General features: G+C 33.9%; 1 protein-coding gene across 1 annotated transcript in view; it reads right to left on the bottom strand.

Annotated features, from left to right (window-relative positions):
- plppr2a (phospholipid phosphatase related 2a) overlaps positions 1 to 25344 on the bottom strand; it is a gene marked incomplete at its 5' end in the record, with an annotated part of 62974 nt that overhangs the window by 19154 nt on the left and 18476 nt on the right. Inside the window, 1 exon segment of the mRNA NM_200456.1 lies at positions 13783 to 13971. Coding sequence (NP_956750.1) covers positions 13783 to 13971 — 189 coding nt within the window.

The raw sequence follows: 25344 nt of genomic DNA, 5'->3' as shown, positions 1-25344 counted from the left end.
TCAAAACTAGATTAAAGACCCATCTTTTTATTAAAGCATACACACAATGCATCACATAACGATTTGATGCATGAGTGTGCTCCATGCAGGTGAGTGGGCTTGACAAACCACCTGTAGCACACACTCCTCCTGTCTTAATGCACCAGTTTGCATTGATATTTAATATGTACTGTTAAAATACTGAACAGCAGCTATGCTAATTATTTTCCTTGTTTTCTATTTCCACCAGGAGATGCCCATACCGAGGCCTCTAGAGAATGTGCAGCAGCATTGATGCACTTATACACTTCATTAAACATGTACACAGTGGCGCAAAAGGGGGTATGCAGTATATACGGCGCATAGGGGCGCCACACATGCAAGGGCGCCATTGTGCCAAAACTATTATTGAAAATATCCTTATTAAAATTTTCAAATAATAAACATAAATGAAAATGTTTTGTTAAAAATGTTTATTTTGAGTGTAACAAAATACTTGTATATATAATATAATAAAAAAATACCATCAGTTGCAAACGTTGGCACATACGTTTTCATTCAAAATCATTTAAAACAATGACATGCAGTCGCACAGCCAGGTGTAAAGGGTTTATGCAGATGTACTGTGAAACTGTGATGTACTGTTTAAAATTTTTATCAAAACAAACTGTCAGATCATACATACATTAAACTGAAAAATTTTCTTTATTTATTATTAATTAATTAATTATTTTGCCAAAATAAGAGAATCACGCAAAATGTATGTTTTTGTAAGGACAGACCTCAATATGTTTCAGATAAAATCTAAAATAATATTTGGATTAAAAATTCTCCCATATGAACACATGAACAAATAGTAAAAATATTCACATTTTTTGGAACTGAGATGTTTATTTATTCTTCTTTCAAGATCCATTTTCATACCATATACACGTTTTTATAAATGTATTATGTATCATATTGATAAATCAGGCCTTTTGGTAACTTTTTTGCACAAAAACTATTTTAATTTAGTTCCAAAAAAAGTTTGCCTATAACATTTTGATAAAATAGAACATTTCAGGTAGTTTGTCTGTCTTTATTTTTTACACTAAACATTTTTGTCTTTTTTTCTTATTTCACTTTGTGAGAGGTGTGATAGCAGTTTCAGTCAATTGTTCATGCAAAGACAGACCTTACACCTCGCATATGAGAAGTGATTACATTTTTATGTTTTTTTTTTTTTTTTTGCCCTTTAGGACTCACATGTCTATCATTTTGTTTTCACAGATGTGCAAAAAGAAGCAATGCATGTCAAGGTGATATAATCATTTATTGAGGAAAATGATATTGAAAAGAAATTTGGGGTGGGATGAGATGTAATTCTTTGTGACTTAACATGCTTAGTGTAATTTTACTTTTACTATGTGGGCGCAAAACTTGAACCCGCATACCCCCCAGCAAATATGTAGTTGCACCCCTGCATGTACACAGTCATCATCTATATGAAATAAAATTGCAGGTTAAGTATGTCTGTGTGAAATAACTTATATTTGATTGTGACTTTAACTTTATTTGATTGTGATGCAATAATGTGCACGCTAATTATTATAAAAAATGCTATACAAATAAACTTGAATTGAATATAGAAAGAAATCTACACTTCTGTTCATTTTCCCGAGCTTCAAAACCACTAGAATCCCTCATTCAAACAATGCTTTGCTCTAATATCGGATGAAACAAAATGAAAGCCTGAGGCCTGACGCTGCTTTCGTCTCCTCTTTTATTGTGACGCACAACAGATCCCAAACCTGCTCACTGTTTCCCGAGGCTGTGAGCGGACGCTCGTGCCAGCGCAGAGAGGTGCACAGTTCAGACATATGCTGAAATGCCAGCGCTCTCAGGCCTGGAGCAGCCTGTGCCATCTGCTCCAGCTTCTCAGGAGGGATCGCTGTGACCCTCCAGTCAAACGCTTATATTTAGACTGTTTACATGCAACTTACACCTGAATTAGCCAGAAATATAAAGCAGCTTTTTCTCACTATCAACTAGCGGCTTATTATTACATGCCTATTATCAATTTATTAGCTGTTCATTAGAATATATAAACTACAGTGCTTAGCGTAATTGAGTACACCCCATTTTGAAAATGAATATTTTTATCCATTTCTCTGTGAAAACAGGTCAGATATTTTGGTGCATTTCAACTAAACAAATTTATTAAATGTAAATATTTATTAAAATAATATTTTAGTAATCAAACATCTTTAGGAATATAGTAAAGATAATACATTAAAATTCATGCAAAATATTGGGAAAAAATTGCAAACTACAAAATGTAAACAAAATTTTATGTATATTTTGTTTCTCTTGATTTTCCTCTTTTTAAAATAAATGCATTTAATATTTTCCCTAACATATAGACAAATTACCAGTTTGTAAACATTCAAAATGCGTGCACAGCGAAGTTGCAGAGAAAAACTGAGCGCTAGCATTTACAGTGAGGAAATGACATCCGATGCGGAGTTTGTTGTTGTCTTAGAGATAAGTTATATTGATTACATAATATATATATATATATATATATATATATATATATATATATATATATATATATATATATATTATTTACATAATGCTTTCAGTAAATAATAACAGCTTGTCACACAGTGATGAGCACAGTTATTCGGCAAAATTAACGTTAAAGTGAGCGACGTTCGTCTGACAGGTCTATTTGCGATAGCACCCTCCAAATGGTTAATAGATAAGACAAAATGGCCAAGCATCCAGCCCCTGATATATCTCATTAAAACTCTGAATGATTTTACAAGAGAGAAGTTAAAGGCCTAATGTTTCAGTCACTACTACATGTTTTCTTGTCTATGGTGATTGGCTATAAAAATCAGTCCTGCGATTCCAGTCCAATCAAATAATAGTAATTGTTCGTCATAATGAACACTTTCAAGACATGTTTGGAAAATGTCCAAGAAGATCTTCACACGCAATCACCCTAATGATGACTGAAGGGCCCTAAGCTATCACTAAATACACTACAGAATGTTACGTTTTCACACACGTGCACAAACCTTTCACAGTGTAAAACTCACTAGAATTAAGTACTTTTAAAGGCCTACTTTTACTCATGTTTTGAGTAATATTTACAACAGATACTTTTACTCGCACTACATTTTTTGGGCACTACACTATTTTTGGGCAAGTAATTGTTCTTTTACTTGAGTATGATTTTTCAGTACTCTTTTCACCACTGATAAACATACAAAACAAAACTGCTACCTTAGAGGTTCAAGAAACCCTCGAGTACTTTTTTCTGAGATTTTAACAGATTTGTGTGTGTTGAGCATCATTTAAGACAATGTTAGCACCTGTCAGCTTTAATAGTAGGAAAACTGGATAATTTAGAGCTTTTGTCAGCTGATTTCATCTTCCGGGTTTAAAATGATTTTTGGGGCAGGATCAAAATTGGTGACGTAGCACAAAACTGCAAGTGCAAAGATTACATGTCGGTTTCTCCTTATTATTCATAGCGGCGTTTTCTTTTCCTATGACTAGAGCCAGTGTCTTAATTATTCATGACTGCACGTGCTTACCGAAGGCAAGGCAGACCTGCCAGTGCCAAGCTGTGAGACCCTATGTTGATGACTGGGTAAGACCTCTTCCACGAACCCACGGCACACAGTATTCAGCTGTTCGTGAAGGGTCGTATGTGTTTGTTTCCATGATCCATGGGGTTTGTTGTATGTTTTTCCCCATGATCCTGTTAGGGCCGATACAGCAAAGCTGTTAGTGTGCAGCAAGCATTTTTGTCGGGAGACAGTATGAGTATGGCGGACTTTGTCCTCTATCAGTGAAGTTCGTTGACATTTAAACACATCGCCGTGCTCCTGTTTGCCTAAATCCACTAAATTACCAGCAGGGCAAATGGTTAAAAAAGACAGGGCAAGAGACCTGCTGCAATGAGTCTGCATTCAGACCCAGGGATTGAGGGAAAAGTCCTCATTTAAAGTGTTTATATGAACATGATAATCTTTATAATGATATAAATTGTGGTTGTGTATATGAAATAACGCATGACAAATGTAGTAGGGCATTAAATTACTGTTTATTTCTTTGCATTTTAAAATCTCCTCACGGTTTGTCTCATTTTGTGAGCCGACTGACAACAGTTGTTCACTCCCCTCCTTCTCCCTTGCTCTGCTGGCCACGCCCACTCCTGCCTCTGATCGCGGAGCTCCACGCCCATTATGATGCATTTTTTGAAAAATTCTGAGGTAGACTTGAACCGAATGTGGGGGGTGTCATGACCCTTATATATTACACAATTCAATACTTTAGTGCCACTTTTTACATTTTGGCTGTTACAACTGGATATTATAATTTACTTTGTACTTTAAGTGCCAAAAGAAAAAAAAACACTTCAATAACAGCAGCACCATCTGATTATAACTAGGTCACAGATTTCAGGCTTTCACATTTTCAAAAAACAAAGCTCACCTAAAACACCAGCAGCTTTTGAAAAGGTCTTTTGGAGCAGAACCCGATTCATTCTGAACTGCTTCTTTACGACATCTTTTCAGCATTAAGAGTTCAGCTCTTTTGATCATGCTCTGTAAAGATCTTGACGGAGAAAGTGTTTATCTCCGACTTTCTTTCATCAGTCTGTATCACTCATACTAACAGTCTCCAGTTCTCACATTCCCTCCAAATTAATCATCAGAACTGTGAACACTCTTTCATACTCTGAAAAGTCATTATTTGATGTGTTACATGCTCTTCTGAAGGCTCAAATAGGCTAGACTATTAATCATCACATTCAGTTTTAACTTTAATTATGTATATATGTATATATAATTTGTGTATATATGTGTGTATATATATATAATTTGTGTATATATGTGTGTGTATATATATATATATATGTGTGTATATATTTATATATATATATGTATATGTATATATATATATATATATATATATGTATATATATATGTATATATATATATATATATATATATATACATATATATATATATATATATATATATATATATATATATATATATATATATATATATGTATATATATATACATATGTGTATATATATATATATATATATATATATATATATATATATATATATGTATATATTTATTTATATACATGTATAAATACATATATATACATATATATATATATATATATATATATATATATATATATATATATATATATATATATATATATGTATATATATGTATTTATACATATATATATATATATATATATATATATGTATATATATGTATTTATACATGTATATAAATAAATATATACATATATACATATATACATATATATATATATATATATATATATATATATATATATATATATATATATATATATATATATATATATATGGTTTAATGGTTTAAGGTGGTTTAATTTCAAGTCAATGGCACCTTTAGAAATATGTTTTCTAAGAAAAATAGTGACGTGTTGAATATATGCATATATATATATATATATATATATATATATATATATATATATATATATATATACGTATGTATATATATATATATATATATATATATATATATATATATATATATATATATATATATATATATATATACATAAATTCAACACGTCACTATTTTTTTTAGAAAACATATTTCTAAAGGTGCCATTGACTTGAAATTAAACCACCTTAACATCCAACATCTCTATTAACAAACAGAACACTTCTGTGAGGTAGCTTGAGCAATCAAAAATCAACATCAATTCTTCACTATTGGACTTTAGTGCAACAATAAATACAAAAATAATCTAAATGTAAAAACAAATAGCATCTCTTAAAATATACGGGAGGCAATCACAAGTTTACATATCCTACAGTTTCACAAGTTCATCAACTTTAATAATACCTCTAGACCGCAGACATACTTGCTCTTTCTGCTTCAAGCTGCTTCCATGTTCTACTTTGCCGACATTTAACCAATAGCGTCTCTGCAACAAAGTGATGTCATGGCGCACGCGTTGCTATTTCTGTGTAAAGTCAAGAAAGATGTCTAACTCTGTGCCACCACATAACTATAGATGTGTAAAAAATAATGTACATATATATTCGAGTCCTGATTGGGAAATAACTTTCAATTCCAATTGAGTCTGAAACCGCGTGATCGGGCCTGATTTCTGATGATCAGTGGTGGAAAGAGTACTGTAAAAGCCTACTTAAGTAAAAGTACCATTACTTGCCTAAAAATGTAGTGTGGGTAGAGTAAAAGCACCTGTTGTAAATATTACTCAAAGTAGGAGTAAAAAGTAGCCCTTTTAAAAGTACTCATGAGTAGTGAGTAGTGAGCATTATGCTGGTAAAAGTTGATGCATTGACATGTAATTTGTGGATGTGTGTGTAAACGTAACATTTTGTAGGGCATTTAGTTAGTGCCAAGCAGGCACACAATGTCATGAGATGCTGATATTAGGTTAGATTTAGGTCGATATGTCAGATGACCAAAATTTAATGTCTAGCCAGCGTCTAAGGACAACATTATTTTCATGTAAAATAATGACATCAAATGACGTTGATATTTGGTTGATTTTAGTTTGTGTTGGAAAGTGACCAAAATCCAAAGTCGAGCCAACATCTTAAACCAACATCCTATTGATGTCAAATACTGACATTTAATCATCAGTTATAGCAATCAAAGTTCAACATATGATAGACGTCATAGTGGTAACGTCGACACAACGTCAAGCTGTAACATCATTAGACATTGATATTTGGTTGGTTTTAGATTGGACGTTGGACATTGACATCGGGCTGACGTTGAGTTCTGATGTAAACCGGATTTTCATTTCTAAACAAAATGCAGCGTTTCCATGATGTTAGGGTACAATTTCAATCTGACGGCATGTTGACGTCTTGTGCCTGCTGGGTGTTTAAGGCCATTTCGGTCATCATACTGTAAATATCCATCATCTTCTCATCAGTGACATGCATCTAAACCAGGGGTGCCCATACTCAGTCCTGGAGGGCCGGTGTCCTGCAAAGTTTAGTTCCAATCCCAATTAGACGCACCTGGGCTAGCTAATCGATCTCATACTAGGCTTTCTAGAAACATCCGTGCAGGTGTGTTGAGGCAAGTTGGAGCTAAAATCTGCAGGACATCTGCCCTCCAGGACTGTGTTGGGGCATCCCTGATCTAAACAGTCTCTGGGTCAATGCGTGTAAAGATTTTAAACATCTTCTTGGACACTAGGGGTGTAACGATACACTCAGCTCACGATACAATGTGTATCACGATATAATGTTCACGATTCGATATGTATCACGATATTTGGAATAAAAATTGAAAATTATTTTTTATAAATTATTTTTTATATATATTTTTTTTATTTAATTACCAAGTAAACTATTTTTTATGTATTTATTTTGTTTCAACTTGTTAAACTGAACCTTCTTTAAGAAAATAAATTAAACAGGACTGTCTCTAAAAAATAAAACAATTTAAAAACTTCTTATAAAATATTATTGAAATGATTCAATTCAATTGAATTTAACAGTAAGAGCTTAAGGCTTTGCTTGGTCACTTGCGTTTTTTGTGTGTGCAATCTTCATTTCCAGGTAATCAGCAGTTCTATAAAATAATCCTGAACTTATGTGTATCTGTCTACGAGGTTTTTATGGATGGCTGTCTTCATGTTGGGCATAATGAGTGACAGGGTGGCCGTCTTTTCATTACACAGGACAGTTGTGGCTCTTTTCAGCAGTTTAGGCAAGTTTACTATTTCTTTGGCGTCGCTGATGTCGGCACTATCAAGTGTATCATGTTGACGTGCATTTTTATGTACCTCTGTACTCAAATGAGTTCATCCTCGTCGTAATCATAACTCTAAAATGCGATATGATTATTTTAATAATGTGCACGCTTTCGGTTTCATTTCCACTGCCGTTCATACTTCCCACGCGGCTCCTGAACGATCACTCTGTTCCAAAAACTGAATGTTGTTTACTACTTTATTACCTGTTAGTCACAACCTGCAGGTTCTGTTCACTGAAGCAGACGCACGCGCTTGTCTATCATAGTCCGCCCTCTGTTATAACAGCTCACGGTCAGCTCACGTCATGTGTAATTTTGCGGCCGCCAATACATCATTATAGGAAGACAGAATGATATTTTAGGGTGAATTGTACCTTATAAATACAGTATGTGACTCTTTCAACACCATTAGGAGGTATCCATGTCGCTGTGCAAAGTATGTAAATCACTGTGAAGACTTTAAAACTTCGGCTATGTTTGACCCAGTATGCGTGTCAAAAAGTGGACAAGTCTAAAGCAATGACTGGACAACCGAAATGTTGCCAGACGTCTGATTTTGAGAGGATGGGCCATCCTCTATTTCAGCTCCACTCATCTTGGTCTGCTAACATTACTGCTGCTGCAATCTGAACTCACGTGCGACAGCAGGTGGAACGTAGCTCACGTGCAAACAGCTCAACTAATAAGAGAAAACGGACGTCATATCGTAATCAAATCGTCATAACGCCACGATGCATATTGTGACATTTTTGCATCGCAATAAATCGTACAACGATAAATCATTACACCCCTAACACTTAATGCTTCCAAACAGTTTGCTGCAATGTAAAGTGCACATGTCTTGAGGTAGATCTTTATGATGCAATTTTGAGGTAGATCTTATTGATGTGATTTGATTGGACAGGAATTACAGGACTGATTTTTCTAATCCCCATCAACAAGAAAAAATATAGTAGTAACTGCAGGTTGAAGGAAAGTAGTGGAGTAAAAGTACAGATACTGCACTAAAAATTTACTCAAGGAAAAGTATAAGTACACATTTTTAAAACTACTAACTAAATTACAATTTCTGAGAAAAACTACTCAATTACAGTCATTTGAGTGTTTGTAATTAGTTACTTTACACCACTGCTGATAATGTGATTGGATCTGGACATCCCTACCAGTAGGGTACAAAAGTTTGCTGTTTGAAAAGAAACGGCCTCAGTGACAGCTTTAGTACCTTTATTTCTTAGTGTATATGGCACTTTTAAAGACATGTCTAATGATGGATGAGTTTAATTAAAGAGTCTGAGGCCCCTGATCTGGACGTCTTGCCTCCCTCTGAGACTGTGGCAAGCCCCTTACAAAAATTGAATATGACCTTCAGGAGTTCAGGCCATTGTGAACATCATGGCAACACGCTGACATGCACACTGTTAACACGGATGATGAGTCTGTGTTGGATGCTGACAACTGATGTCACGTCACCCAAGGGCAGCCGTGTCTGCTTTTGGATGAACACTTCATTTCATTGGTTGTGGGCCATTCAAGACAAGCTGATGCCAGTGAGCTGCGTGACATCAAGTGAACCTAAACCTAAATAAACTCAAACACGTCCTTGACTGCTATTGTGTATGTAAAGTTGAAGTCAGAATTATTCATTATTTCTGAACACGTTCGCTTTAATAAGTAAATTCTAATTTCTGATTTCATGATGACAGTATAATATTTCACTAGATATTCTTCAAGATACGAGTATTCAGCCTAAAGTGACATTTAAAGGCTTGATTGGGTTAGTTAAAGGGCACCTAGGTTACCCCTTTTTTCAGATTTAATATAAGTCTTTTGCGTCTCTAGAATGTGTATATAAAGTTTCAGATCAAAATACCCATCAGATTTTTCATTATACCTTTTACAAGATGCTGTTTTATACTGATTTCCAGCAGGGGGTGGTTTTGTCGTACTGCGCCTTTAAGCCGAGTTCTGCCCGCCTACTGTTTCTACATGCCTTCCCACGTGCTTTAATCTCCTCCCTCAGCTGCGTCAGACAACAGACAGACTTAAAGGAAGGAGGTCTCACGTAGCGTTTGTGAGATACTACAGTAAGAACTAACCTTTACTAATCAGTATTGTGAAGTTGCATTGATGAGTCACACACAATATTGTTACAAAGTTAACGCACGCACGCGCACACACACACACACACACACACACACACACACACACACACACACACACACACACACACACACACACACACACAGGCAGGCAGACAGACAGACAGAGCGCGCTTAGCCTAGTTAAGGCTGACCTCAAGTGTGGATATCTGTTATGCTAATGTACAAAATAAACCTGATTTAACTTCCACAAACCGGGATTGAAGCGTCTTCTTTTATAATTGTTCTGACACGCGGCTGTGCTGATGAAGTAAAGCTGAAGTAAAATGCTGTAATTAATTACACACATACTCTGTTTTAAAACACTTTAAACATGTGAAACTTACTCTTAATCACATTTGATGATGATTGCTGATCCTAGCGAACAGAACAGACCTTTTATTCCCGGTTGCTTTGCGTATGTCTGCCTGGTCTTGTTGACATATACACGCGACAACCGGAACATGTTAATGCGCGCAGCTGTCAATCAATTCGGTGGGCGGGGGAATCGCACACCTACGTAATGGTGCGATCGATTTGAAAACAGCTCCAATTGGCCGACCCTTTTTTTTGTAGTTAAATTAAAAAAAAGGACTGGGTGTGTTCATATCACCCCAGTATGACGGTCTATACACTATACCAACACACAGATCTGTCCAAACAGCTTGAAAAGTAGATTTTTTACCATAGGTGCCCTTTAAGCTAATTACGCAAATCTGAACAAACAAAAAAACAACAACAACAACAACCCCAATAATAATAATAATCATAATAAAGAAAATCTGGGTGGAAAGTAGTCGTGTACTTATACGTAGATAAAAGCAGCAGATGATGCACAGTTTATTCCCTTTCTCAAATCATCTCCCCTGCCAGCCATCACAACACCTGTAAATGAGTCTCTGCCTGAGTTTCTATCCCACTATGCCTTGCTTGATTCCTCATACATTCTCTCATTTCTCAATCTAACAGAAGTCCTCCATTTCATGCGTCTCTCAGCCTCATCTTGAATTGGCTGTACTTTATGTGTGATCGTGTTTTGGCTCCGACAGCTCATGTACACACACACACACAGATCTACTGCTGCCCTAAAACACATGCATACACACACACTAGCAGAAGCACACGCGGCTCTGGCAGAGGGAGGCACATCCATGTGGTCCCACAATCTGCTGCCTCCGGTTCACAACGGGGCAGGGAGACACCAGCTAAACCAGCACCTTCCATACTGGACATCTCACTCACTTGAGCGTTAGCCTCTGATGCTCCTCCATGATTTCCTTATGGGTGTGTTGCACCTTAAGATTTCTATAGTTTATCTAATAAATAAGTTGCATCAAAGTTTTTAAAATATGGAGAATAACATTGTCATTCTGAAGCTTGTTTTAGAGGGGCAGTTGACCCAAAAATGACAAAATCCACCATTTATTCATTCCTGTTTGAGCTCCTTCCTCTGATGAACACATAAAACAATATGCTGAAGAATGCTGGAGGAAAACAGCTATTGGCTTCAGTGTTTATTATTCCCACTCTGGATGTCAATGGCTGCTTTTCTCCAACATTCTTCAGTATATATTGTTTTGTGTTCAACAGAAGAAAGATAGTTTTGAACTGCTTGAGTGGGAGTAAATATTGAGGAAATATTCTTTTTTGGGGTGAACTACCCCTTTAATTAACATTGATTGAGGAATTAACTTTAATAATTTTGCTCATTTGATTCACAGTTAATAAACAATAACTCTGTTTTAAATCTCAGTTTGGGATTTAGTTTTAATTTTATAGGCTCATATTGAAATCTCTGACTGATTTATGAAAGAGTTTTGTGCTTTAACAAAACACAATGCTTTATAAACTGAACAAATCTGAACCATTAGACAAAAAAGCCCTCTTGACGTAATTAAATCCTTTAACCACCTTCTCAACCAAACGGTTGACCATGTTCGACTGTTTCAAATAATGACTGTCATCTAGAGAATGACTGTTTTAAAAAATGGTTCTCACACACAGCATTGCTGGTTTACAAAAAAATAAAAAATAAAAATTCAAAGAAAATATCCTGTTGCACTACTACATGTTAAAAAACATCAACAATAAAGCATGTTAAATCAGAAGCTGAAATATTTTATGGCATACTTTAAAAAATAAAGATGATTTAGTATACAAAAATTGTTTTTTTTTAAATATGTTTTTAAGTAAATTGGGCTTACACTTCATATATTCTGATTTTTCCTAGTATATGTATTAAGTCCGGTACTTTTACCATAAACTGACATATCAACCATTTGGTAGAGGCTAATATTTTAGAAATTATGGGATGTGTTGAAGAAAAATGCATTGAGTGTGTTAGTGACATTAGGAGTTAAGAAATGCAATGCAAAAATGTTTTTTCTTGGTGAGGTAATTAAAGTGCTGAGAGAAACAAGAGAGATCTTGCTGTTGTCTACAACTTTATTTGTCATTAGTCTGTGCATATAGTTTAAGTAATATTAAAATGTCACTCTTCAAAACATCTGTGTGAATTTTGTTTGTTTTTTTGTTTAATGCTGAAATCTAAATGATTTTTTTAAAACAGAATTTAAAAAAAAATATTAATAATATTAGTAATATTATTGCCATGACAACAATTTACTATGAAATTTAGATTATTAAAATATGACCAGACCTTTCCTAAAAACTCTAATTTAAATAAATAAATAAATAAATAAATAAATAAATAAATAAATAATGTATTTTATTAAAATATATATTATTAAAGAAAATGTTTTTTTATTTTGCTATAATAAAAAATAAACACTTTAAGGAATATGATGATTAATTATATTTTATTGCTGCTTTTATTTAAAGTACATTTAATACTTTCCTATTATTTTTGATCATCATTATTTATTACTATTACTATTTAAAGTACATCTAAGCCACAATAAAGATTTTTCCCACATTATTGTAATGAGAATTATGATAGACGTTTGTTATTATTATATTTATTTATTTATTTATTTATTTATATTTTGAGGGTTTTTCACGGTAAACACACTCAAAATGTTTTTTTTTTTACTTGTTCAAACTACTTTGAGCTGTAGCAACACAATTCTTGAAATTTCATTGGGACAACTTATTTTTTATGTTCAATCCACATAAATTTCTTAAAAGTGTTAAGTTAACTTAATCGATTTCTGTTGGGACAACATGAATGAAGTGTGTGGAACCCTGCATTTCTTTCCAGTGTAGATATAAGAATATAATTGTAAATATAATAAACATATATGTTCGTTTTAAACATATAATAAACAAATGCAAATAAAAAGTACATTGAAATAAAAATACTAAAATATGAAAAAAGAAACATAACATTACTGGCATAAAATTTCACATATATTTGTCCCTTTATTTTTAGCATAAATTATGACCCAAACCTGTTCTTGGCTAAATTATTTATAACAGCCTCAAATGTGTTACAAATTCAGTAACGATATAGATGATTTGTTTAGTGACCATTTTTCAGATGACTTTTTATTATTTTTGACCTAACAATCTTATTTTTGGTATTAATTTGTCACTACATGTATATTAGAATTCATCACATTTACATCCCAGTGTTAAGATTAAAAGTAAAAAATAAATAAAGAAAAACAAACGAGTAAAATACACTGTTTTAATCATTTTTACAACCATAAAACTAAAAAAAGGCAACAATAATCTGATAACAAGCATTTTAAAACAATATATCCATAAACAAACATAACCTTTTTTGAGACACACACACACACACACACACACACACACACGATGCTGAAGTTCTCACTCTCCTCACGCTCTCATAGAAATGAAGTGTTTTACTCACGGTTATAGTGGGAATAGCAGCTATCAGCGAGTACACGAGCACCGGCGGCACGTTGCTGGTCTCATCCGGTCCCGGGTACGGTTTGGAGAACGCCTTGTCGAAGCAGAAGAAGCCCTGGATGTGCACGGGGAAGGTGTCCGTGTATTCAAAGTAGTACGCCATGAGCACGGTGCCTGCCATGATCACCAGCTGAAAATAAAACATGATCCACGCTTTATTACTAGTGCAGAAGACGCTCCGCCACAGCGCGCGTGCGACCGCATAAACCACACGGGCACACACAATCACACACATACACACAGGCGTCGTGATCCTGACAGTGTTACATGCTGTTCCTCAGAGCGCGCGCGAACACGGCGGAAAAACGGGGAAAAGATGTGGAGAAAAACAGCGTGAACTGGAATCCGAGGAGACACAAATTGGCTCGGTGTGTGAGTGTGTTCGTGCGCGCGTTAGTGACATTTTGGATGTGTGTGAAACGCAAGGAGGGTGTGAACGCGCTCGTTAGCGACTCTCACAACGAGCTCGCCTTCATTCAAGCCTCATTATCCTCCTCATTCATCCTTGAAAATTACAAAGATCACCTCTGAAACTAACAAACAGCCAACGACTTCTGATGTGCTCTCTGGTAAACCCAAAATGATGGACAGTATAGTGTAGAAACAAGGTGAATTTGGAAATGTAGTTCAAAGAAACATGAAAAACTGAAATGATAAAGGCTACCCTTGTGCTTACTGTACTGCAAAACATACTTTAATATTTAATGTAATTTATTTGAATACTTTTATTGGCAACTCTGAAGAAAAAAATATTTTATATTGTTCTTATTATTTGTATTATATTGCTATTTAGATTACTGCGCTTTTTGGGTGGCGGTGTTAATCACATTAATTTGTGGTTATATATCAATATGGCCATTACCACCATATATATATAAACTAACAGACACAAAAGTGTCTTACTGTTGAGTAGACTACTATTGGCTTGTTTCCACTGAGTGATATGGTTTGGTATTGTATGGTATTCGGTATGGGTCCCCTTTATCAGACTTTCCAATGGTACCCTTTTGGTGGGCGTGGTGTACAACAGAAAGTTTCAGTCGACTTCATTCTCGTGCAAGGAAATGTCTACATTAAAGCTGTAGGGGTAGTTCACATCATATGAGAAGCACTTCTCACAAAACAGATGCTTTATACACATAAATACTTGTGTATCAATGTTCATTACTAACTTTTCTATGAACATGATTTGATTATAACTGCAGATCAATGATAGGGCAAAATAGCCTACTGTAACGTCTGTGATTATGTAAAATAAACAAATAAATGCTGCATATATGAGCACATACAGCTTCATTACAGTCTCTGATATGTCATCACTTACAGATGAACTACACACGGCATACATTTAGTTCTTATTTGGGTTCAAAACAACACACAATATAGTCCACAGTCAGTGCAAACGTCTCATCTGCCTCATTAATCTTCACCAGCACATGTAACCTCTTGTTTGAAAGCAAATCCTTCATTCCCAGTTCATAAAAGTCAGAAAGGTGATGTTCATAGTTAAACATGGCAGTTTGTTCATGTCTTAGGTTGCTGAAAGAATCATTTGCTCCTTTGTTTTTCGCACTTCAATATGGCATTTGTCCATTTCTGAAAGGATCAGATGTCAGAAGCACTTCAATAATCATGCGCACGCTATTATGATCAGCTCAAGGAGTTTGTTATTTCAAATTTAGACACGCGGCAAGCACACGCAAGCTCAACTTTAAAATTGAAACTGCTCATGCTTTTATACAGCCTCGTAAACAACAACTGGACACGGCAGATTTTGTTCTTTGTGGCTGTGAATCTAGACGATGATAAGGTTTGTTTGAGCTCAGGTGTACCATGACTTGTTACTATCTCTCTCTCTCTCTCTCTCTCTCTCTCTCTCTCTCTCTCTCTCTCTCTCTCTATATATATATATATATATATATATATATATATATATATATATATATATATATATATATATATATGGCTAATAGGATGAATCTATGCCTCATTTTCTTGTACGGTGGCTCAGGGGTGGGCAAACCCGGTCCTGGAGGGCCGGTGTCCTGCACAGTTTAGCTCCAACGCTAATCTGTCAAAACACCTCTAAAAAAGGCTTTTTTGTACATGACAAATTTGTTCACATGTACAATACTGTAACACGTTTTATTCAAGAACATTTTAGCTGGTTTCAGTTCTTAGCTCTTTAATTTTCATTTTATTTAAAATATATTTTAATTGCTTGTTAATTAAATCCTTTTTTGTTATTTAACCTATTATTTTTATGCAACAGTCAAGTTGCATGTTAATTTGCTATGAAGAAAAGGAAATAATATATTTTTTGCATGCTGATTTATGCGAAATCATGAATATAGGTCTATATAATCACCTTGCAATTTTGAAATTATAGCTTTTTTGCTTTGAGTATAAACTATTCAGAGCAGTTCAATCTTTTATGAAGTTTGCTGTATAAAAATATAACATTATGAGATATTTATAATTATCGGCCTATATATAACAGCTATCGGCCTCCAAGTCTGAAGAGTTATCGGTTATCGAAAAATCCTTAACGGTGCATCCCTCAGTAAAATGGCTGAATTTAAAGTCTTTTGGCTAAACTATCCTGTTTTAAAATTCTTTATTTAGTTTGTTTTCTGTAAAACCACACTGTACAAATATTCCTAATATAGCAGTTTGTGATTCATGTTTTTATTTTTTCCCAGTTTATTTATGCTTTTGAATTGCATTACGACACCTTGATCTTTCTCCCAACACCTTTTAACCTTGAAAGTTTGAAAAAGTGACTTTTATTTTTATTTTTATGGTTTAAAGTGATATGTTGTCTGTGTTGGTGTTGTGTATTAAACTACAAAAACTTTGTAATAAACTGCCAATACATTTTCTGTTATTTTACAGACGTATTGCTCTATATATTATTCCTAATACATTATATTTTTTAAAACTACTACATTGTCAATAAAGTCACTTTGATAAACTGAAGAGTTGAATAATCAACATTAAATATTGACAGAGTTGAAAACAAGGTCCCATAATGCAATTTACAACCTTAAAAAGAAAACACTTGTGAATCACAAAATATGGAAACTGTTAATTAACAGATTTCTTACAGTGCACACAATTGAAGAAACATGGTCCAGAGGAAGAACAGAGGTATGGTATATTACAACTTCGAAGGAAAATCAGCAGTGATGTACTGATATAGATCCCTCATATACAGTAAAAAATAAAGAAATAATAACCAGTAAGATGAAGAGAATTATACAAAATAAACTGCCCCTTTAAGTGTGAAATACATTCTGAGCTCACAGTAACATGTTTCTTATTCCTATACAGCAGCTGAAGCTTGAAAGAGTTTGACATGAGATTATTCACCCAGATCTCTCAACCCACCCAGACACAAACCTTGACCCAGATACCAGTCAAGTGTTCCTCTCAATGCCTTTCACATCACTCTCACATCAAGAGACAGAAGAAGATATTATACAGCATTGAAAATCTGCAGTAAAATATTGCACGGCTATAATATGTTTCTTATGTTACAGCACCACTGTGATATATATATATATATATATATATATATATATATATATATATATATATATATATATATATATATATATATATATATATATATATGTGTGTGTATGTATGTATGTACTATGTATGTGTATATACACACACACACACACAAACACATTCATATATATATATATATATATATATATATATATATATATATATATATACATACACACACACACACACACACACACACACACACACACACACACACACACACACACACACACACACACACACACACACATATATATATATACACACACACATATACACACACACACACACATATATATATATATATATATATATATATATATATATATATATATATATATATATATATATATATATATATATATATATATATATATATATATATATATATATATATATATATATACATACATAGATGAGAACAGCCAGTCTGGTTTTATTTATTTGTGCAATGCTTTTTAAAACACACTCACACTGGCTTTTATAGGAAATGAAAACATATTTATTCAGTGTAGTGCAATGCTTATATGTGTCCACCAGAGGACAGGCTGGGGCTTTTAACATGATTTTTGATAGGGGCAACAGTCAAAATTACTAGTGCTCAGATTTGAAAAATGAAAAAAGCCTATATTGTATGCATAAATACTAGTGATTAAATGTAATACACAATTAAAAAAACCTACGGATGTGTGGTTTGTCTAGGACAGATTTGGGTATTTTTGAGTGACAATGGACAATGAATGAATGAATATGGCAATCTTACATTCATTATTTACAGTAGTATCTGTTTACAATAACATGAGCACAATTTAAAGTAAAAACACAGTTTCTATGCCTTTTGGCCGTTCCTTTACATAATAACAGCATATTGAGGATCTAAAATGCACATTTTTGAAAACATGATTTTTTTGTTAACAACATATATTACAAATATATATTACATTATTAATTTTTTTCTGCTTAGTCCCTTTATTTATCAGGGGTCGCCACAGCAGAAAGAACCACCAACTATTACAGCATGTGTTTTAGGCAGCGGATGACCTTCTTGCTGCAACCCAGTACTGGGAACCACCAACACATACTCATTTACACACATACACTAGGGTCAATTTAGTTAATCCAATTCACCCATACTGCATGTCTGGACTGTGGGGAAAACCGGAGCAAACCCACGCCAACACAGAGAGAACAGGCAAACTTTACACAGAAATGCCATCTGACCCAGTCGGGACCTTCTTGCTGTGAGGAGACAGTGCTAACCACTAAGCCAGTGTGCTGCCATTACATTCAAATTTTAAAAGTTTAAAAGCACAAAATCAGCAAACTTTAGGTTCTAAATTGTACCTTTAAATGTACTTTATCAATATATCATACACATATATAACTTTTAATAAGAGTGTGTTGTGTGTCTCTTTACCAACTGACATTGCCTGGCATTCAGAACACAGCTTGTTTTGTCTGTTTTGCAGATCTGTATTAAAATAGATATCTTTGACTAAGTTGTTGTCTGTAAATGCATAAGCAACTTTTTCTCCCAAACATGGAGTCAATCTAGGGCCATATATACTTGCAAAATAAAAGAAAGTTATGCAACAAATTAAGTATTGAGCAAACAAATAAATAAATAACAGCAAATCTCCAAAAATCGCAAAGTGAAAAATTAGTTTGAAAAAATAAAACTAATTTTGTTAACAAAAATAAAGAACTGCAAAAGGAAAAATATTTTAAGAAATAAAAAAATTATATATATATATATATATATATATATATATATATATATATATATATATATATATATATATATATATATATATATATATATATATATGTATATATATATATATATATATATATATATGATAATATATATATATATATATATATATATATATATATATATATATATGATAATATATATATATATATATATATATATATATATATATATATATATATATATATTATTTTTTAATTCTTAAAAAATATTTTTCTCTTTGCAGTTCTTTATTATATATATATATATATATATATATATATATATATATATATATATATATATATATATATATATATATATATATATTGATAGTTTTATTTTTTCAAATTAATTATATATAAATTATATATATATATATATATATATATATATATATATATATATATATATATATATATATATATATATATATATATACACATATATAGTTTTTTTAAAATTGCAAATATTTTAGTTTTTTTTTTTTTTGCACTACTTGATTTTTATTTGCAGCTTTTTTTGTCAGCAAAATTAATTTTTATTTCTCAAATTATCTTCTCGCTTTGTGATTTTTGGAGATTTCCATTTATTTATTTATTTGCTCAATACTTTATTGTTTGTTTGCAAAACTTTCTATTATTTTGCAAGTAAACAGTTGAAGTCAAACTTATTAGCCCCCCTTTAAATTTTTTATCTTTTTAAAATATTAAATATATATTAAATATATAAAATATATAGTCTACAGAACAAACCATCGTTATACAATAACTTGCCTTATTACCCTAACCTGGCTAGTTAATTAAATTAACCTAGTTAAGCCTTTAAATGTCACTTTAAGCTGTATAGAAGTGTCTTGAAAAATATCTAGTCAAATATTATTTACTGTCATCATGGCAAAAATAAAATAAATCAGTTATTAGAAATGAGTTATTAAAACTATTATCATTAGAAATGTGTTAAAAAAACTCTGTTAAACAGAAATTGGGGGAAAAATAAACAGGGGGGCAAATAATTCTGACTTCAACTGTATATAACCCTAGATTGACTCCATACCAAACACCTTACCAACTTCGCATGATTGTGAGTTTGCACATATAGTATCATAGTCTGCTCATTCTTGCATGTGATGGTTGTAAATACTCTGCCTAAATGTTAAAATTGCGTTTCATTGGAGCTTGCTGCTTTAATTGGCATGAGTTAGTGAAACAATCATTAAACCCACTGTGCCAGGATCACTCTGTGGGTCTGTGTTCACTCAAACAGGCTAATTAGAGAGCGGAGCGAGGAGCAACAATCCATATGGCAACATGTTTTTCCACAGCAAGCTAAATTCAACATAACTCTATTTTGGATATAGTTCAGCCTCATGTCAAATGTAAAAATAAAAACCCTTATATAAATAGCCCATGTAATGTGGAAATCATGAAGTCGAGTTGATATTTGTGACTTCACTGTTAAAAATGATATGCTTGATTAGTCATGACGACATTTGTTTTTAGTTAATTGAAACTTATTAAACTAAGTTATTCACGTCTACATTAACATTTAGTCATTTAGCAGACGCTTTTATCCAAAGCGACTTACAAACGAGGACAAGGAAGCAATTTACACAACTATAAGAGCAACAATGAATAAGTGCTGTAGGCGAGTTTTAGGTGTGTAAAGTCTAAGAAGGAAAGCATTAGTATTTTTTTTTTTGTAGTTAGTTGAGGAGTCATAGTTGCATATTAGTAAGGAAAGTGGAGACTAAATAGTTGAGTTTTTAGTCGCTTTTTGAAGACAGCGAGTGACGTTCTGATGCAGTTAGGGAGTTCATTCCACCAACTGGGCAGATTGAGCGTGAGCGTTCGGGAAAGTGATTTCTTCCCTCTTTGGGATGGAACCACGAGGCGACGTTCATTCACAGAACGCAAGTTTCTGGAGGGCCTATAGATCTGCAGAAGTGAGAGCAGATAAGAAGGGGCGCAGCCAGAAATCGCTTTGTAAGCAAACATCAGTGCTTTAAATTTGATGCGAGCAGCAACTGGCAGCCAGTGCAAACGAATGAGTAGCGGAGTGACATGTGCTTTTTTAGGTTCGTTAAAGACCACTCGTGCTGCTGCATTCTAACTTAAATTTATAAAGCATGTCAGTTTATTACAATAAATAAGTTAAAATGATTTATACAGTTTATTTGATTCAGCCTAAAAATTTAAGGCAATCAGTATTTTTTTACAGTGTAGTTTCATTAGAACTCAGAGGTGGATTTAGGCATGGGCAATATGGGCGATCGCCCAGGGCGGCATCTTGCAGGGGGACTGTGCAAACAAAACAAAAAGTGTGCCCCATTAAAAACCTTGAGATACAATTTACTTTAAGCAAGTGTATTAATTTAGAGTAATCCCAGAATAAAGACATTAGGGGACAATCACTTTTTGCGTCTTTTGCCTACGCAAGTTTGTTATTCTTTTGGCTCGTTTCCACTGGCTGGTACAGTATGGTATGGGTCGTCGAGGGTCACCTTTATCAGGCTTGCGTTTACACTGCTAAAAGGATACCAATGCTACTCTTTTGGTGGAGGTGGTGTATGACAAAGTTTCAGTCAACGTAATTTTTTTCCAGCTTCTCCTTTGTTTTTTCGTGCGTCTTGCGTTTGTTAGTTTCTGACAGGATTGGGTATCAAAAGCACGTCAATAATCAAGCACACATTATTATCATCAGCTCAAGAAGTTTTTTATTTCAAATATAACGTTAGACGCGTGGCTCGCACAAGCAAGAAAGCAAAACTGCTCGCGCTTCAGACTGGCTCGTAAAAAAACTTTTGCACAGGGTAAATCTGCTCTTCTTTTTGGCTTTGTTGCTGTTCATCAAGACGACGAAAAGGTTTGTTTGAGCCCGGGTCAACCATGGCTCGTTATTATATGTAGATATAATTACGCTGTAATCTCTCGGCTGTGTATTTTAAACATGGTGGTTCCTTTGTTTTCATTCTGGCTTATTTTGTGAGCGACTGACATATCTCTGTAAACCAATCCGCTTGTTAAGTGTGACGTCACGCGAAGCGGGTTCCGGGTCCAAGCGCTCTATTCAACTGAATGGGGAGACTCATGAAATGGTAATAATAAAAGTTTACAAAGCGATTTAATACTTTCGAAAATCACGATCGCAGTATATGTGTCCATGCCTAATATCCGATGTCAGAAAGTGATTCATTTTTTTTTTAAATTGTTAAATTTTAGGTATTTGTTATGCAGCAAGCCCAGAGATTGTTGTGTACACTATAATTTTGTATAAAATGAACTTTAATGTGTGATAGGAATAAAACGTGATCATAAACGAATGATTTCTACACTCAAATGAATGGCGGCTTGGACCCGGAAACAGTATTACATACGTCATCACTTAACAAGCGGATAGCGTTCAGCTGCATGTCTAGCTCCGCCTTTACCCTTTCTCATGTTTGGTACCATTTCGAAAGGGTGCTGAAACAGTCGTACGGTACAGTTCGGTACACCTTTTGAGAGTGGAATAAACACGTACCAAACCGAACCGTATCGTACCACTCAGTGGAAACGGGCCATTTATGTGCAACTGAAACAAAACTGGTGAAAGCAAACTGACGCATGTGCACAGAGAACCATTCCCGCATGCCTCATATGCGATTTAAAATTTTAATTATTATTTAGAACAATAACTGTGTAATAGTAATAATATTTATAATAATTGTATTTATTTATAATTAATATAAATAAATTGTTACATTTATAAAAAATGAATAAATATATTTATTATTAGTAAAATTTCAGTTTGTTTGTATGCTGTTTAAATTGTTTGTTTGAGACAATTACATGTTCCAATGACAGTAATAAACATGAAACGCCACTGTTAAGCATCCTTTTCACTGCACACGACAAATGACAAGCGTCAGAGCGGAAGCCATTCATTTCCAGTGGAGAGTAGTCTGTAGTTTCGATCATCATTATATGCAAAAAAAATTCGGACTAAATTTAAGCTGCGGACATGACAAATATTTGAACTCCTGCGACTAGCCCGTATGCGACCGGCCAACTGGATGTTATGTATTCCAGTGTTGTCCGAACAGGTTCGTAAGCTCAAAATGAGAAATAGTAATTTTTGTTTTGTTATTTTTTGAATAAGAGTAAATGAGTCATAAAAATATTATTTTTTAATGTTGTCTCCACATTCCCTACAAAATGTTTAGCGGTCATTATCCAGTATGCAAAAAATTCGGATTCGAACTGAGCTGCGGATCCGTTGAAATATTTGAACTCCTGCGAATAGACCATATGCGACGGGCCGACTGGATGTGATGTAATCCAGTATTGTCCAAGCAGGTCCGAGCGTGCCCAATGAGAAATAGTTTTTTTTTGGTTATTTTTTGAATCAGAAAAAGTCTATATTAAAAACATTTATATTCATAAATGAGTAACAAAATTTATATTTCTTATGCTGTCTCCACATTCCCTCCAAAATGCTTAGGGGTCTATGAGTTTCTAGTATTCATTGATTCAACCATGGTGAAAGCACATAGAATAAAGGCTCTTGCTTTTGTACTTCTTTATTTCGGACACTGCGAGAACAGCTTCTCTCCCATTCTGTGTGGCTGCCACAAGGGGGCTATTTTGACAGACGTGTCCAAATGTTGTGTGCAGTGAAAAGGCAGCTTTGGAACGTCATCTATGTTAAGCTGCCTTGACGCAATCTACATTGTAAAAGCGCAATAGAAATAAAGATAAATTGAAATGAACTAGCTATGTTTCCATCCACCTATTTTATGCACATTATAAAGTTAAAAATTTAAATGCACATCTTTGAACCAATCTTCATCATTGTAAGCTGCTTGCTTTTCTGTCTGTTCCACTGCTCCGTTTGATAGATGTTTGCTCCCACTTTATTTTGCAGCTGAGGTACGTCAAATGCACAAAACATTTTTCGAGAGACACTCAAATACATCATGTAAGTCATGTAAAACAATTAATTGCAAACTGAAATGAATATAATTTGCTTATATGGTTTGGAATTGGATGTTTTATGAGATTATTTAAATTTTTTGCAATTATTTTGCATTTAATAAGAATTTAGGATCAGGATTGAAAGGTTTGTGACTTTTTTGTAGATTTTGCGTTGGATTCAGCGATTACAGTAGCACTAAAAACTAGGGGGTCTGATTTATGAACAAACCAGTAGACCGACCACATTGTAAAACATCTGGAACATTGTTTTTGATCATTATAATACCCTTAAATTAAAGTCTGTCATCAAATTGGTTAAGTATTATTACCTCCAGAATGGTCTTGACCATGCGCTACCAAAGAGCATCAAAACTACAGCGCGTTCATTGCATTCCGACTTCTGAGTTACAAGTAATTTATTATATAAGAAAAAGGAAAACAGTGGCTTCTCCTACTGAAGAAAATGTACATTTTCTGTTTGATATTTTAGTGTAAATTTATCAGAAAGTGACAATTTTGTTCTCTTTGATTCCTTGCATTAGCAAACACATAAAACACAAATGCTTTGATATCCAAATCCTCTAAAGGATTGTTAGTCTGCATTATTTATGGCACCCGGAGCCGGGAACACTTCCCAAAGGACACTATAATTTGAACGCCATCTGTGCTTATGTTAGTCTTTTTTAATATTCCCAAAGTTTCCATAATCCTGGACTAGGCCGTATTCTGAGCTGCTGTGGAGCTCATGGAGGAGTGGAGAGCATAAGAGTGATTTCTGTAAGACCCCAGTGACAGACGAGTCTTCGCATTGATCCTGAAGGGCCAGCCGGTACACCAGCCGGTGACCTCTCCCACCTGCAGTTTTTCCACGATGGACATCCAGCGTTTTCCAGCTTCCGGCGCCTAGACTGCAGCTCTGCACAAGAAGTTTGGCCTTAGGAGAAATGGTAGTGCTCAACTAAGCCTGGTTTCTCTCTAGGTTCTTTTTTACTTCACTTTTGTCAATTGGTGATGTTCGTTCCTTATCACTGTCGACACTGGCTTGCTTGGTTCCGGACTTGTGGAGCTGCGCATCGATGGATTTGCTCTTCAGTGTTCGGACTCTCAGCAGTGAAAATTAAACCACACTGAACTGAGCTAAACTGAACTTAAACTCTAAAAACTGGACAGACACAGTTTCAATTTACTATAATCTTCTATGTTAAGCAGCTTTGACACA

Source organism: Danio rerio, chromosome 3 (assembly GCF_049306965.1).
Source record: "Danio rerio strain Tuebingen ecotype United States chromosome 3, GRCz12tu, whole genome shotgun sequence".
Classification (NCBI taxonomy): Eukaryota; Metazoa; Chordata; class Actinopteri; order Cypriniformes; family Danionidae; genus Danio; species Danio rerio.
Note: the sequence above shows the minus strand (reverse complement) of the source record. Positions and strands in the feature narration are given on the sequence as shown.